Raw genomic sequence first — 15,319 nt, 5'->3', positions numbered from 1 at the left:
GTCTACCACACCTGCTCCCTCAGCTTCCGGCACGGCCCATGCATGTTATTATGGTTTTAATTTCCTTTTTCAGCAATGCGGAGATTTCGAGACACTGCCTGGCCTACAGCACCCCTAGCCCAGGTTCAGGAAGAAGGGGAGACCGCTCCCCCATCACACTGTGTCTCCTCCTCACTCTCTTCACCCTGTAAGGACTATCTGCACCCAGACAAAGAGGAAAGGGGCATGAAAATATACTACGTGCAGGTACAAGTGAACAAGGGTGTCGCTGTCTCCTGGAAGACAAAGAAACCCTTGGAGTTGCCTGAAAAGCAGCTGACGATAGAAGAAGTGACCCTTCCTGAGGATGCGTGCACAGTAGGCACTTGCCCCTCTGATGTGTCCACCGAAAGCCTCCTGTCTGACAGTGAGCCCACTGGGGAGGAGAAAGAGCATGAGGAAAGGGCAGAGCCAGGCAGCCCATCAGGGTCACCTGCCGTCGAGGAGAGACCCAGGGCCAAGACACCGGACTGGATGGTGACCATGGAGACCGGCTTCAGGTGCATGGCCTGCTGCCGGGTCTTCCCCACCTTGGAGATCCTCCAGCAGCACGTGAAGGGCGGCGTCCTGCAGGGCTTCAGCTGCCGTGTCTTTCATCTCAACATGGCCCAGTGGATGGGCAATGTGGAATCCGAGAGCACACCTGAGGAGGAGGAGGAGGAGGAGGAGGAGGAGGAGGAGGAGGAGGAAGAGAAGCAAGAAGAAAAGGAGAATGAGGGAGAGCAGCCCACGGGGGAAGGCCCCAGCCCAAAGAGACCCCGCAGGCAGGGTCTTTTCTCTCCTCTGAGTTCCAAACAGCAACTGAGATTCATGGGACAGAAGATCCTGGAAGACGGTGTGGCCGTCCCTTGGAAGAGGTAAGGCTTGAGGCTGGCACTCTTCTGAGCCTATGTCACGACGGCCCAGAGGAGTCTAAGGGAAGGGGCCGCACACATGTGCTGGTTGACCTAATGGCTCTGCAGTTGCATCAAATGGGACACACCCAGCACTAACAAAGGCATTTTACGTCAGCTCTGTTGACGTAAACAAGAAGGTGGAGCCTTTTCCTAGGAGTTTTCTCAGGGTCTGCACGATGGACCTCAACTCTTAGAGGACGTACCGCCAGCAGCTCCTTCTCGGCAGAGAGAGCCAGGAGTGGTCTCAAGAGAGGACGGGGGCCCTTGCAGGACCAGAACTTTGAGGTCTGAGAGCCTTGGGCCTGAGCCGAGATCTCACCCTGACCACTGTACCTAGCCTTCTGTGACAAAGGGGAATATGAAAGAGAGTCACGTGGAAATGAGGTCCCCCGAGATATGGAAGTGTTCCAGAACCTTCGTTGCGTGGTAGTTGATCTGGAGCCAAGCTCACTGTGGTGTGTGTGGCTCTGAGCATTAAGGCAATGCTGGAGGGTAACCCTGACCAGCAGAGCTTGGAGTGCTTCTTGTCTCTTCCTGTCCTACCTCATTTGTTTTATCCCTTCCAGGGAGAAGAAAGGACCCTCGGGAGAGTAGCAGACAGAATGCCGTGGTCTGAAGGAGGATGAAGGGACCGGCACTCAGTCTAACATCATATGACAATAGAAGCGTCCTAGGCAATAAAGGGCATTTTCCAAACCTTTCCTGGAGCTTTTATTTAATGACATTTTTCTATCTATGCGTCTATCTGTCATCTACATCTGTATCTTTCAAGGTTTGTGAACAAGCTTTCACATAAGCACTAGAGACGTCCGCCAGCATTTTCCAGAAGAGGCCTGCAAATTGCTGGGGACTCCTCACAAATAGGGAACGGCCACAACCCCTGCCACACAGACTATGCGCGTGGCCCTCCTGACGTACTCCCACTCTCTCTCTGAATTTCCCAACGTCTGAGATGAGGGTGCTGGCTGGAGGCAATGATCACGTGCAGGCTGAATCTTCTCCAGATTCTGATTCTCTTCCTGGGCATATCGTCCTCAAGCACAGTCTCCATGTCCCTGGCCACACTGATCTCTCTCCTTCAGTCCTTCCCTCCCTCCCTCTCCTGCCTCCCAGTGCAGAGAATACTTTTTTGCATTTGAGACGACATTTATTTTTGGTTCACAGAATTCTCACCTGTTCTACTGTGGCCTCCGTTGTGAACATTCCAAAGCTGAGACTTTTCTGTTTTTCTCCCTCATTTCTGCTGAGTCTTTACCTTCCTAATGCAGTGAACTCACAGTGCCTAGCTGACTGGATGGGGAAAAAAATCCAGGGAGCAAAGAGAAATAATAAAAGAATATATCAGTTAATTTTTCATAGTGTTATCCAACTACATATTTTTAAAATTTTGGAATAATATTAGGAACCTTCTCTTTATAAAAAACTGAATTATCGGGCTTCCCTGGTGGAGCAGTGGTTAAGAATATGCCTGCGAATGCAGGGGACATGGGTTCGAGCCCTGGTCTGGGAAGATCCCACGTGCCACGGAGTAACTAAGCCCGCGCGCCACAACTACTGAGCCTGCGCTCTAGAGCCCGTGTGCCACATCTACCGAGCCCACGTGCCACAACTACGGAAGCCTGCGTGCCTAGAGCCCATGCTCCGCAACAAGAGAAGCCACTGCAATGAGAAGCCCGTGCACCACAGCCAAGAGGAGCCCCCGCTCACTGCAACTAGAGAACGCCCGCTAGCAGCAACAAAGACCCAATGCAGCCCAAAATAAATTAATTAATTTTAAAAAATTGAATTAGTTTCAAGGGTACAATGTATAAAAGTACAATAAAAGCCCCCCTTCATAACCCCCCAACCCCACTCTCAAGATGGAATAGATATGCTGTGATACAATTTATAGTCGTAGTACTACTCCTCCTCCCACCACATCCGAAATCCTCTGAGCCCGGTGCAGCAGCTTCCTTTCACAATGCTAGGACCCGCCACAAGACAGATGATAATCCCTTTGGACATTTCAAGGAGCGGCACCAAGGGAACAGTACCGGGGAAATGCCACTGACAGCTCAGAATATCCATGGCATTTCTAGAGCCTCGGCACTGCTCTCGCTCTGGGAATGAAGAAACACAATCTACATAGAACCACATATACAAGCCTGCACGATGGATGAAGCCAAGGTCGCCTCCATGATTTCCCTTCTGACCACCTTATTGTCTCCTCAACCATAAAAGGTGAACTTGAAACTCAGGACCTTGCCTTGTCACCAGAAACATCCAAGCTTGGATCACTCTTTCTAAGACCAGATACTTGCTCTCTGAACTATTAGAGACTTGTCACATACACACAGGTAGAACAGGATTATTTCTATCTACCTGGGGACATGGAGTCTTTCACATTGCTCCTGTTAAAACTCTCACAACAGCAAAACTTTACCTACAAAGGGTTCAAGCTATGACACTCCCAACTTCCGCAAACCTCCTCAGCTCTTGTGAGTCACATGCAGCCAATTCCAGGAATTGGAAACATGGTTGTGAGGATGAAACTGACTTTGGGGCTCCCCTTGGATATGGTCTTCCAGACTTACCAAAAGGCCATTAAGAGGAAGGTTTACCCCACCTCAGGGAAACCCGAGGCAGTACTTGCAGTCAAGGGCTGGCCATGGCTTCTGAGCTACATCCAAAAAGAATTTCATACTGTACCTGGATCTGCTGAAGCCATTTCTGACTGTCCGAGAGCCAGCATGTACCGCTCCTCAACTGCCTCCGTTGTGGATCATCAGTAGGGCTGTCAGATTTAGTAAATAAAAATACAGGATACCCAGTTAAACTTGAACTTCACATGAATAATAAGTCATTATTTTTAGTATAAGTAGATCCTATGAACTATTTGGGGCATACTTATCTTCAAAATGTACTTGTTGTTTTTCAAACATTCATATTTAACTAAACAGCCTATATTTTATCTGTCAACCCTACTCAGCAGAAATGATGGAGGCTCATAGAGATCCAGGAGACGCCTCAGCGCCTCCTCAGCTTTTATTTCTACGTCCTGGACAGCGAGCACGAACCTTCCACTCCCAGTCATTGGCTAGAATGGAGGATATTCTCTGTTTTAGAGCTTTTTCTACTTGTCATTGTTATTATCTTCCTTATTTTAAAGAGATGTTTATTTTTCCCCAAACTTAATAGCTCATCCAAAAGTATTTCAAAGTTCATTAGACAAGGGAAAAACAACATGGTTCTGAAAAGTGAAGGAAACCGCCTGGTGTTTAGTAAAGAAGTAGTAGGGAGATTGAAAAAGCCAAACTTAATAAGCAGATCTCTCCAAGGGTATTTTCAGAGCTTGATACCCTCCCACACCCTGAAAATATTATTACATCAAGAATGTAGAACTGCTAACCAAATGTAAGGCTCCCATATGATTCTATCAAACTGAGGATGCTTCTTTACTAAGCAGTGAGCACACTTGCTGCCCCAGGGACCTTGGCAGTTGCAACGTAGGGCTCTTCCCTTTGGGATGGAAACAGCAAGTTTTCCTGTGGTCTACACGCTGGCCCCAAAAATACTACACTCCCAATACTTGTCAACTTTAAGTATTTTCCTACATATCTCCATTTTTCTGTTACTATTTGGACTACATCCTAGACTTGACACTACATAAATTGCATTCAAGAAGCTATTTTTTAAAGTTGGTAGGAAACCTTAAATCTATGGCTTGCAGTCCCTGGCTTACTTTCATCCAGGTGCATAAGGGTTTTCAAAAGTAGTCAGGTTAGTTACCCCGTATCACAGCCCCACGCTTGTGTCACAGATATAAAAATGGAACATGATATTTAAGGTTTTAGTTGCCAAATCATCAAGCCTCCCAGACAGAGGCAATAGAGCAAAATGATTACAGAGGCATGGATTTTGATTTGCTCCAGCGTCTTGGGCAAGTCACTTGGCCTCTGTATTTATTTGTACTTATCTGCACTTATCTGTCACTTGGGGGTCATAATTGTACCTGGTCCATGGGTACGCTGTACAAATGATCTGTAAAGTAGTTACAAGAAACCGACACAGAGTAAGCACTCCACAGACATTGGCTATTAGCTATTGGAAATAGTTCTCCGTGAAACAGATGACTTTATCCGTGGATGACTCGGTGGGAGACAGTGAATCACAGAATCACAGCATGTTGAAAGTGACCTAGTTCACACTCTTATGTGAAAAGAAGAAAAGTGTGCATGCGTAGAAAATGTCTGAAAGTTTACACAAGAAAGAGTTCATCATGTTAACTTGGAGGATGAGAATAAATCAGGAGAGGAGGAAAGAAAAACTTGAGTGTAATTCAATTTCTCTATCATTTGTGTTTCTACACTGAGACTCTGAATACACTGGAAGTGCAATTTTTTTTAATGTGGCGGGATAAAGGTTTTCAAGTTCTCCTGATCCATCCGTATTATTATCTCAGAATTGCTGGCAGTTCTTGCCATCTTTGGATCTACACCCATGTGAGTCAGTGGGCCATTCTGGACGGAGGAGATAATAGAGCAGAAGTGAAGTGAGAGGAAAGGAGAGAAAAGATTTTCTCTTTTCTCTTCAAAGAGGAAAGGTCTTTGGAATGGGAACAACTCACAACCAAACTTTGGGGAAAGGATGTGATGGAAAATGAGACAAACATCCTACCCCTGTGATGAGAAGGATTCCCTGGGCTCGATGGAGGGAGGTCACAGGTGGCTGGACAAGGAAACCAACTAGGGAGAAACACACACAAGTGCAGGGCAAACACCCTGAGGCCACTCAGCCTGACTCCATGCAAACATGTGTCCAGCAGCCAGCCCTTCACCTGTGGCTCCCCAGCAAGACAGGTACCTCGGGGGTGCCAACTCATTCTGAGTCCATTATGCCTGGCCATTCATAAACCGCTGTCTAACGTGTGAGGAATAAACTCTCAATGTGTATGAGGAAACTGGGGAAGGAGATTGAAAGGTTACTTAAACGGAAAAAAAAGAAGTTCAGGAAGGCAGGATGGTAGAGAGACAAGAAAAAGACCTTAAAAGATAGAAAGGATTTGCCAAAGAAGAGAAAGAAAAAGAAATGATTCCGAATGGGTTAACCTGCAGCTAGGAAGTTAAGGAAGATTATTGATGGGTGAAGACTATGGAATAAAGTGAATAAAATTTCTCAGAAGTTGCTGAGACTATGGTAAGAAGCATGATTATCAAATTATGAATTGGCTGCAATGGCATTCTAGGGGGGCACTAGGAAGGGGAAGCAAATGTTCCTGAGATGACAGTAGCAGGTGGAAAGTTGTTTCAGGGGAAGATCAGTCTTGCAGAGGGTGTATCAGAGGAGGGCAAGTGTGAGCAAGCAAGGAAATACTAAGTGTATACGGTTCCTTCACTGAGTGCACCCAGCCCCGCGGTCAGCCTTGAGAACAAGCAGGACTTCAGGTACTGGAGCTACATTTCAGTCATCAAGACTTGAGAAGACACCCTTAACTCAGGTCTTCTCTTCAAACTCCATCTTTCCTTCTTGACCTTCATTTGGCCTCTTCCCTTACCCTCAAGCTGTGGACTGAGGCCACAGAGCAAGATGGGTCACTAGTGTCCTCCATCCCCTGGCGACTGTGGTTCACATCACTGGAGTACCAAAGGCAATAACCAAGTAACAGACACAAGAGTGTATGAAGAAGAAGAGATTCTGATAAGGCTTTCTGTGACAGTGTGGGCCAAGTCGGCTCTATATGGCTGGTATCACGTGAATTATGAGCAGCCTTAGGGGAGAAGTCCTCAGAAGGCAGAGCCTGGCTCTCGAGAGGCTCTGCGTGCTCACAGCCCACTCCAAGACCTCAGTTACAGCTTCGGCCCCCAATATCCCTCCCTCTGCCTGCTCACAGTTTTTGAAGTCTTCTTTCCTCCACATTTCTCTTGAGAGGTGGAGGAGGAAGATGAGCTTCAGGCCAGCTCAGACTCCCCTGGGATCCCAGCAGGATGCCTATCATTAACCTCCCACCTTCTAGGAAGCTCCTAAGATCTTCACATTTGGGGCAGTTCTCATTTCAGCTGTGCTTCAAATTGCTGGCTGGAGACGGCCTGTTGGAAGGTGGCTAAAAGCAAGTAGCAATCCTTCGGGCAGCCTGGCCCTTCTCGACTGTCAGACATCTTCAGGGATATTCTAGGAAATGTTGTTTGTTCTAGAGAAGGGAGGGAAACAATCCAATTGTCCAATAATGCTTGAATGGAAAATAAATGATGCTATATGCATGTGATCAAATAATATCAAACAGTCAAAAATCAAAGACCTAGATCTATATGGATTCACGTGGATAAATCTTGAAAACATAATATTGATTGAAAGAAAATAAGATAAAGAACGTTAGATTGTGATAACAGGTATGTAAGTATTTAAATATTTAAATCAATTCAACATATTGCTTCTATATAGAGAGATGCAAGAAAATAAACTTTATCCAAAGAACACATTATTTACATTTAATATGCTCATTTATCTAGGAGACCCAAAAGAACCCACAGATAAACTAGCAGGAACTAATAAGACGGTTCAACAAGGCACACACATACAAGATCAATAAATTTTAAAACTCAATCAGGCTCCTCTACACTGGCGATAACAAATTAGAAACTGTAAAAGAAAATAAGAAAAAAAGAAGATCTAAAAAGAGTCACAAGAGCCATATAAATTATTTAGAGCTAAGCATACGTAGAAGGCAATATAACTAACAAACTGAGTACGAACAGTTAAACTCCGCCCAACCCAAGGTTAGGAAAAGACTGTTGTTACTTTATGAGAACAGACCCTCTTCTTAAGGAGCAGATCAGTAAGTGAGAGTGAATCAAAGAAACACAGCATTTGAAAAGTCAGCTAGTCCAAGCCTCTTGATCGCACATACAGAAGCTGAAGCCCAGATAGGTTGAGTTACTTGCTAAAGGGCCCAATGTCCTGACTCAAGGACTAGCATTTTTCACTCAGTCGCAAGACACAATCAAATGCAGTGCCTTGGAAAGAGATGGGGAAAAAATGAAGACATCAATTATATAGTTCCTCATCTTTAAGTACAGAAATAGCCGTGACAAAATTACACGTATTGAGGGAAAATTGAAGTGCAGAGTTTAAAATGTCAATAATCCACAGGGAAACTGGAGACCATTTAAAACATTCATATTAAATCTCTCTAGAAAAGACATTAAAAGATCTCCAATCAAAATGTGAATTTTATAATAGACATGGTATGATACAATTTATAATAGATATGGTATGAACCTTTCCCTTTCACGGGAAAGCTTCGGCTGGGAAAAAGGAATTGTTCTTGAAAATGGGGCCTGTGCTACTGCAGACACTGTGCTCAACCTAGGTCCACCGAACGCTCTGATGTCATCACTGAGGTCACAGAATTCCACTGTGCGCCTGGCAACCTTGCAAACATAACAGCCCTGGTGAGCACTAGGCAGTACTGCTGGTTCACTCAGTGGTACAAGTTTTTCAGCCATTTAGGAGACTTGACTATTTTTGTTTGTATTGAATCATTTCAACGGATTGCCCAAGAGCCAAGAAGGGCCAACCTGTAGGGAAGAGGAGGAGTTGGACATCTCTTGAGGCATCTTCTAAGGGAGACTTCTAGTTGGTACGATGGAACGGCGACAAAAGAGGAAACATCTGGAAAATGAAGAGTCCCAGGAAACTGCCGAGAACGGAGGAGGTATGTGGGGGGCAACTTGGCTGGGGCACATGGGTTTCTGCCAAACTGAAGCTTCTCTAGGAAGCGGGGGACTGAGAACGTGTCACCTGTGAAGCAGGGAGCGAGAGACCTTGTCTCACTGATGCTGCCGTATCTATCTGGAGGGCCCCTGGGGTGTGAGACGGCACAGAACGGCCAGATGCCCCCTGGGAGATGGGAGGTCAGCTCCGCTGGTCTGAGGACTCTCTCCTGGGGCAGCCGGGCCTGGAGCTTTGTCGGACTCACAGCAGGCTGCATCCTGCTTGCACAGACCTAGAGGTGCAGCTTTTCTCAGTCCCCGATTTCTCTCTTATTCTCTTGGATCTTTCCCTGGGGTCATGAGGTGGGGGATGTGAAGGATGCAAGGATGCTGAGAGAGACCCATGAGTTACTTGGCCTCTTTTACCAAAGTGGAAAGAGAAGCCCCATGAGTTGAAGGCCCTGTTGAAAAATATCTTGACAAGTGGAATGCACTTTGAAAGAAGATTGTTTGTCTAGGGATGGTGTCATATTGAAAGCAAGGAGGATTTATTCCTTCAACAGGAAGAATTTCCCAAAGGAGATCAAGGGAAGGGAAGGGTTTTCCAGAGATTGAGACCACGTGAGCGGGGGTGAGAAATGGCCTCAGGGTCCTGCGGGGAGCTCTGAGAGCCACGGGCCACGTGGTGCCTGCGTGCATTAAATGTAGGCGAGTAGCTTGCCCTGGGAGAGGGGTGGTCACCCCAAAGCTCCAGCTAGAGGCCTCTGCCCCAGATTAGAGCCCAGTAGCTCCTACCAGGCCCAGGGCCCTGGAGACTGTAGGATGGGCCCTGGCAATGGAGGTCTAGACAGCAGGCAGATTTCCAGGCAGTGGCTGGGACAGGCTGGGGAAGGCAATGACTGCCCCTGACCATTCAGAATATTTTGCTCTATGTTCCTGTGTGTGTGTGGGTGTGTGAGAGTGTGTGTGTGTGTGTGTGTGTGTGTGTGTGTGAGCGAGATGCATGGGGTTAGAGTGCTTACCAGATATAAAGTCTGCGTGGTAAAGTTCTTGTCACCCTGCCTGGACCTGGCTGACACTCGGTGTACGTAAGAGTGTATACAGAATTCTTGTTAGGGGTGTTTTATGAGACAGTAACTCATACACCCATGTACACTCTGATGCAGCAAAAATATCACACACCCCACATATAACTTCCTTAGTAAACCACACACAGCACATGGAGGTATATACACGGATCCCTCCTGTACTACGTTCTCATACAACCCACCTGTATCACAATCCTCTCCTCCAACACCAAACGCTGGAGATGAGATATGTATATAGACACACACACTATATGTATAGGACACACACACACACACTATATATATATATATATATATATATATATATATGTATCTCCACAACTCTCGCACAAACACAGCTAACTTCAGCCATCGCTAATTACCTCTGTAACAACCAGTCACGTGTCATACACACCACACTTGTAACACATTCTTGAGTAATGCCAGACCCGCTTTGTACAAACCACAGTAAACCACAGTCTCAGTAACCCATGTCAGGATTGCCAGAGAAAATATGGGCTATCCAGTTCAATTTGAATTCCAGATAAACAAGTAATTTTTCAGTATCCGTATGTCCCACATATTGTATGGGCCATACTTACACTAAAACTAAGTAAGAACAAATACTGCATGGGAATACTTACACTAAAAAATTATTCTGGGTTTATCTGAAACTGAAATTTAACTGGGTGCCTTGTATTCTTGTTCGCTAAGTCTGGCAACCCTTATGTACTTACCACCAGCTGATGTATTATATATTTATTGTAGTTTTGTTTAGTGTGTGTCTTCCCCTACTAGAATGTGCAGCGTTACCAGAGACTACAACAATGGAAGAGTGCCGGATACACAGGAGTAGCTGCTCACTGAATCTTGGTGAATGAATGAATGAACACGCACCATAAATACAAGCCACACCATGTAATGAGGAAAAGTTACATGTCCCAGAATTCCTGACTTGTGAACAGAAAAAATGCACACAAAGGCCACAGACACAGATAGACACATCTGCACTGTGCTCCCCATGCCAACCCCACACTTACCACAGACTTAACTGATACACATCACTCACTCTTCCCACACACTCACAGTCACCACCGAGGCCTACATTACCAACTAGACAGTGAGAGAATAAGTATTGATTGGAATTAAATCCTGGAGGATCCACTGGGAACCACACTCTCAACTGTGTGTATTCACTGCACCTGACACGTGTCACACACTCAGTAAATATTTGTGGACAGAGGACTGATGAACCCACCCTGAGCCTTCCATTCCTCCCTCAGGAATCTCGAAGTCACAAGAGGATCCCCCTCGGCTTGGATCCACTGTGGTGGCCCAAGGCTGCAGCCCAGGGGCAGTGGAGGTCTCCTCTGCCCCTAAATACTTCTTCTGTACTTCTACTCCGCGCAAGCTCAGCTACGCTGGTAAGGGCGCGGGGCTCCTCAGGTGAGGGGGTGCTTGGCTGTGAGGCAGGAGGCACACAGATCCCAGGGAGGCTGAGAGGAAATCCAGGGTCATCAGAGGTGATGAGGGCTCTGTGGAGGAGCCTGGGCAGGATGGCTGAGCTGTTCCGAGGGCGTGGATGCCAGCTGAGTCTGGGGGGGCGGTGTGAATACTGGTAGTACCATGGTGGGGAAGTCAAGGAGCAGGGGCCGGAAAGGTCTGGGCTTGAGGTGGAGGGAAGAGGGACCAGATTAAGCATCTTCAGAGGAAAATGTAGGCTTTGTCTTTGCCTTTGCTTCCAGAGAAGGACAGAGTTCTGCATCATACACCTCCAGCCTGAGAGCAGGACCATCCAGCTCAGGTCCACACAGCTCACACATACATCTGCCCTCCAGGCACAGCCCTTCTCAGAGCACACATAAACCCCAAGCACCACAGCCCCATTCCACAAGTAATGCACCACCGATATTACCAAAATCACACTCCTTGTCATACACGCATCCAGCCGCATCCCTCACTTACCACAGCCCTCACCACCATACTCCACACCCCTGTATACAGACACCGCTCCAGTATCCCCCCCACGCACATGAAAAGCCCACAGATGACACCAGATACACCGCTCCATCCTACGGCCAACAGACACCAAGCTCACGACATAGCTACGTCATGTAAATGTCCCTCTCTCGTCTACCACACCTGCTCCCTCAGCTTCCGGCACGGCCCATGCATGTTATTATGGTTTTAATTTCCTTTTTCAGCAATGCGGAGATTTCGAGACACTGCCTGGCCTACAGCACCCCTAGCCCAGGTTCAGGAAGAAGGGGAGACCGCTCCCCCATCACACTGTGTCTCCTCCTCACTCTCTTCACCCTGTAAGGACTATCTGCACCCAGACAAAGAGGAAAGGGGCATGAAAATATACTACGTGCAGGTACAAGTGAACAAGGGTGTCGCTGTCTCCTGGAAGACAAAGAAACCCTTGGAGTTGCCTGAAAAGCAGCTGACGATAGAAGAAGTGACCCTTCCTGAGGATGCGTGCACAGTAGGCACTTGCCCCTCTGATGTGTCCACCGAAAGCCTCCTGTCTGACAGTGAGCCCACTGGGGAGGAGAAAGAGTATGAGGAAAGGGCAGAGCCAGGCAGCCCATCAGGGTCACCTGCCGTCGAGGAGAGACCCAGGGCCAAGACACCGGACTGGATGGTGACCATGGAGACCGGCTTCAGGTGCATGGCCTGCTGCCGGGTCTTCCCCACCTTGGAGATCCTCCAGCAGCACGTGAAGGGCGGCGTCCTGCAGGGCTTCAGCTGCCGTGTCTTTCATCTCAACATGGCCCAGTGGATGGGCAATGTGGAATCCGAGAGCACACCTGAGGAGGAGGAGGAGGAGGAGGAGGAGGAGGAGGAGGAGGAGGAGGAGGAAGAGAAGCAAGAAGAAAAGGAGAATGAGGGAGAGCAGCCCACGGGGGAAGGCCCCAGCCCAAAGAGACCCCGCAGGCAGGGTCTTTTCTCTCCTCTGAGTTCCAAACAGCAACTGAGATTCATGGGACAGAAGATCCTGGAAGACGGTGTGGCCGTCCCTTGGAAGAGGTAAGGCTTGAGGCTGGCACTCTTCTGAGCCTATGTCACGACGGCCCAGAGGAGTCTAAGGGAAGGGGCCGCACACATGTGCTGGTTGACCTAATGGCTCTGCAGTTGCATCAAATGGGACACACCCAGCACTAACAAAGGCATTTTACGTCAGCTCTGTTGACGTAAACAAGAAGGTGGAGCCTTTTCCTAGGAGTTTTCTCAGGGTCTGCACGATGGACCTCAACTCTTAGAGGACGTACCGCCAGCAGCTCCTTCTCGGCAGAGAGAGCCAGGAGTGGTCTCAAGAGAGGACGGGGGCCCTTGCAGGACCAGAACTTTGAGGTCTGAGAGCCTTGGGCCTGAGCCGAGATCTCACCCTGACCACTGTACCTAGCCTTCTGTGACAAAGGGGAATATGAAAGAGAGTCACGTGGAAATGAGGTCCCCCGAGATATGGAAGTGTTCCAGAACCTTCGTTGCGTGGTAGTTGATCTGGAGCCAAGCTCACTGTGGTGTGTGTGGCTCTGAGCATTAAGGCAATGCTGGAGGGTAACCCTGACCAGCAGAGCTTGGAGTGCTTCTTGTCTCTTCCTGTCCTACCTCATTTGTTTTATCCCTTCCAGGGAGAAGAAAGGACCCTCGGGAGAGTAGCAGACAGAATGCCGTGGTCTGAAGGAGGATGAAGGGACCGGCACTCAGTCTAACATCATATGACAATAGAAGCGTCCTAGGCAATAAAGGGCATTTTCCAAACCTTTCCTGGAGCTTTTATTTAATGACATTTTTCTATCTATGCGTCTATCTGTCATCTACATCTGTATCTTTCAAGGTTTGTGAACAAGCTTTCACATAAGCACTAGAGACGTCCGCCAGCATTTTCCAGAAGAGGCCTGCAAATTGCTGGGGACTCCTCACAAATAGGGAACGGCCACAACCCCTGCCACACAGACTATGCGCGTGGCCCTCCTGACGTACTCCCACTCTCTCTCTGAATTTCCCAACGTCTGAGATGAGGGTGCTGGCTGGAGGCAATGATCACGTGCAGGCTGAATCTTCTCCAGATTCTGATTCTCTTCCTGGGCATATCGTCCTCAAGCACAGTCTCCATGTCCCTGGCCACACTGATCTCTCTCCTTCAGTCCTTCCCTCCCTCCCTCTCCTGCCTCCCAGTGCAGAGAATACTTTTTTGCATTTGAGACGACATTTATTTTTGGTTCACAGAATTCTCACCTGTTCTACTGTGGCCTCCGTTGTGAACATTCCAAAGCTGAGACTTTTCTGTTTTTCTCCCTCATTTCTGCTGAGTCTTTACCTTCCTAATGCAGTGAACTCACAGTGCCTAGCTGACTGGATGGGGAAAAAAATCCAGGGAGCAAAGAGAAATAATAAAAGAATATATCAGTTAATTTTTCATAGTGTTATCCAACTACATATTTTTAAAATTTTGGAATAATATTAGGAACCTTCTCTTTATAAAAAACTGAATTATCGGGCTTCCCTGGTGGAGCAGTGGTTAAGAATATGCCTGCGAATGCAGGGGACATGGGTTCGAGCCCTGGTCTGGGAAGATCCCACGTGCCACGGAGTAACTAAGCCCGCGCGCCACAACTACTGAGCCTGCGCTCTAGAGCCCGTGTGCCACATCTACCGAGCCCACGTGCCACAACTACGGAAGCCTGCGTGCCTAGAGCCCATGCTCCGCAACAAGAGAAGCCACTGCAATGAGAAGCCCGTGCACCACAGCCAAGAGGAGCCCCCGCTCACTGCAACTAGAGAACGCCCGCTAGCAGCAACAAAGACCCAATGCAGCCCAAAATAAATTAATTAATTTTAAAAAATTGAATTAGTTTCAAGGGTACAATGTATAAAAGTACAATAAAAGCCCCCCTTCATAACCCCCCAACCCCACTCTCAAGATGGAATAGATATGCTGTGATACAATTTATAGTCGTAGTACTACTCCTCCTCCCACCACATCCGAAATCCTCTGAGCCCGGTGCAGCAGCTTCCTTTCACAATGCTAGGACCCGCCACAAGACAGATGATAATCCCTTTGGACATTTCAAGGAGCGGCACCAAGGGAACAGTACCGGGGAAATGCCACTGACAGCTCAGAATATCCATGGCATTTCTAGAGCCTCGGCACTGCTCTCGCTCTGGGAATGAAGAAACACAATCTACATAGAACCACATATACAAGCCTGCACGATGGATGAAGCCAAGGTCGCCTCCATGATTTCCCTTCTGACCACCTTATTGTCTCCTCAACCATAAAAGGTGAACTTGAAACTCAGGACCTTGCCTTGTCACCAGAAACATCCAAGCTTGGATCACTCTTTCTAAGACCAGATACTTGCTCTCTGAACTATTAGAGACTTGTCACATACACACAGGTAGAACAGGATTATTTCTATCTACCTGGGGACATGGAGTCTTTCACATTGCTCCTGTTAAAACTCTCACAACAGCAAAACTTTACCTACAAAGGGTTCAAGCTATGACACTCCCAACTTCCGCAAACCTCCTCAGCTCTTGTGAGTCACATGCAGCCAATTCCAGGAATTGGAAACATGGTTGTGAGGATGAAACTGACTTTGGGGCTCCCCTTGGATAT

General features: G+C 47.6%; 1 protein-coding gene across 1 annotated transcript in view; it reads left to right on the top strand.

Moving 5' to 3' along the window:
- The window catches only part of LOC309815170 (protein FAM170A-like), a 3,452-nt gene extending 1,536 nt beyond the window's left edge, over positions 1–1,916 (top strand). The window contains exon 1 of the mRNA XM_082641769.1: positions 1–1,916. This exon is cut by the window's left edge and continues 1,536 nt beyond it. Coding sequence (XP_082497895.1) covers positions 76–900 — 825 coding nt within the window. The 5' untranslated portion in view covers positions 1–75 and the 3' untranslated portion in view covers positions 901–1,916.
- The last annotated feature ends 13,403 nt before the right edge of the window (positions 1,917–15,319 follow it).

Source organism: Mesoplodon mirus, assembly GCF_964341445.2.
Source record: "Mesoplodon mirus genome assembly, chromosome: 14".
NCBI lineage: Eukaryota > Metazoa > Chordata > Mammalia > Artiodactyla > Ziphiidae > Mesoplodon > Mesoplodon mirus.
Note: the sequence above shows the minus strand (reverse complement) of the source record. Positions and strands in the feature narration are given on the sequence as shown.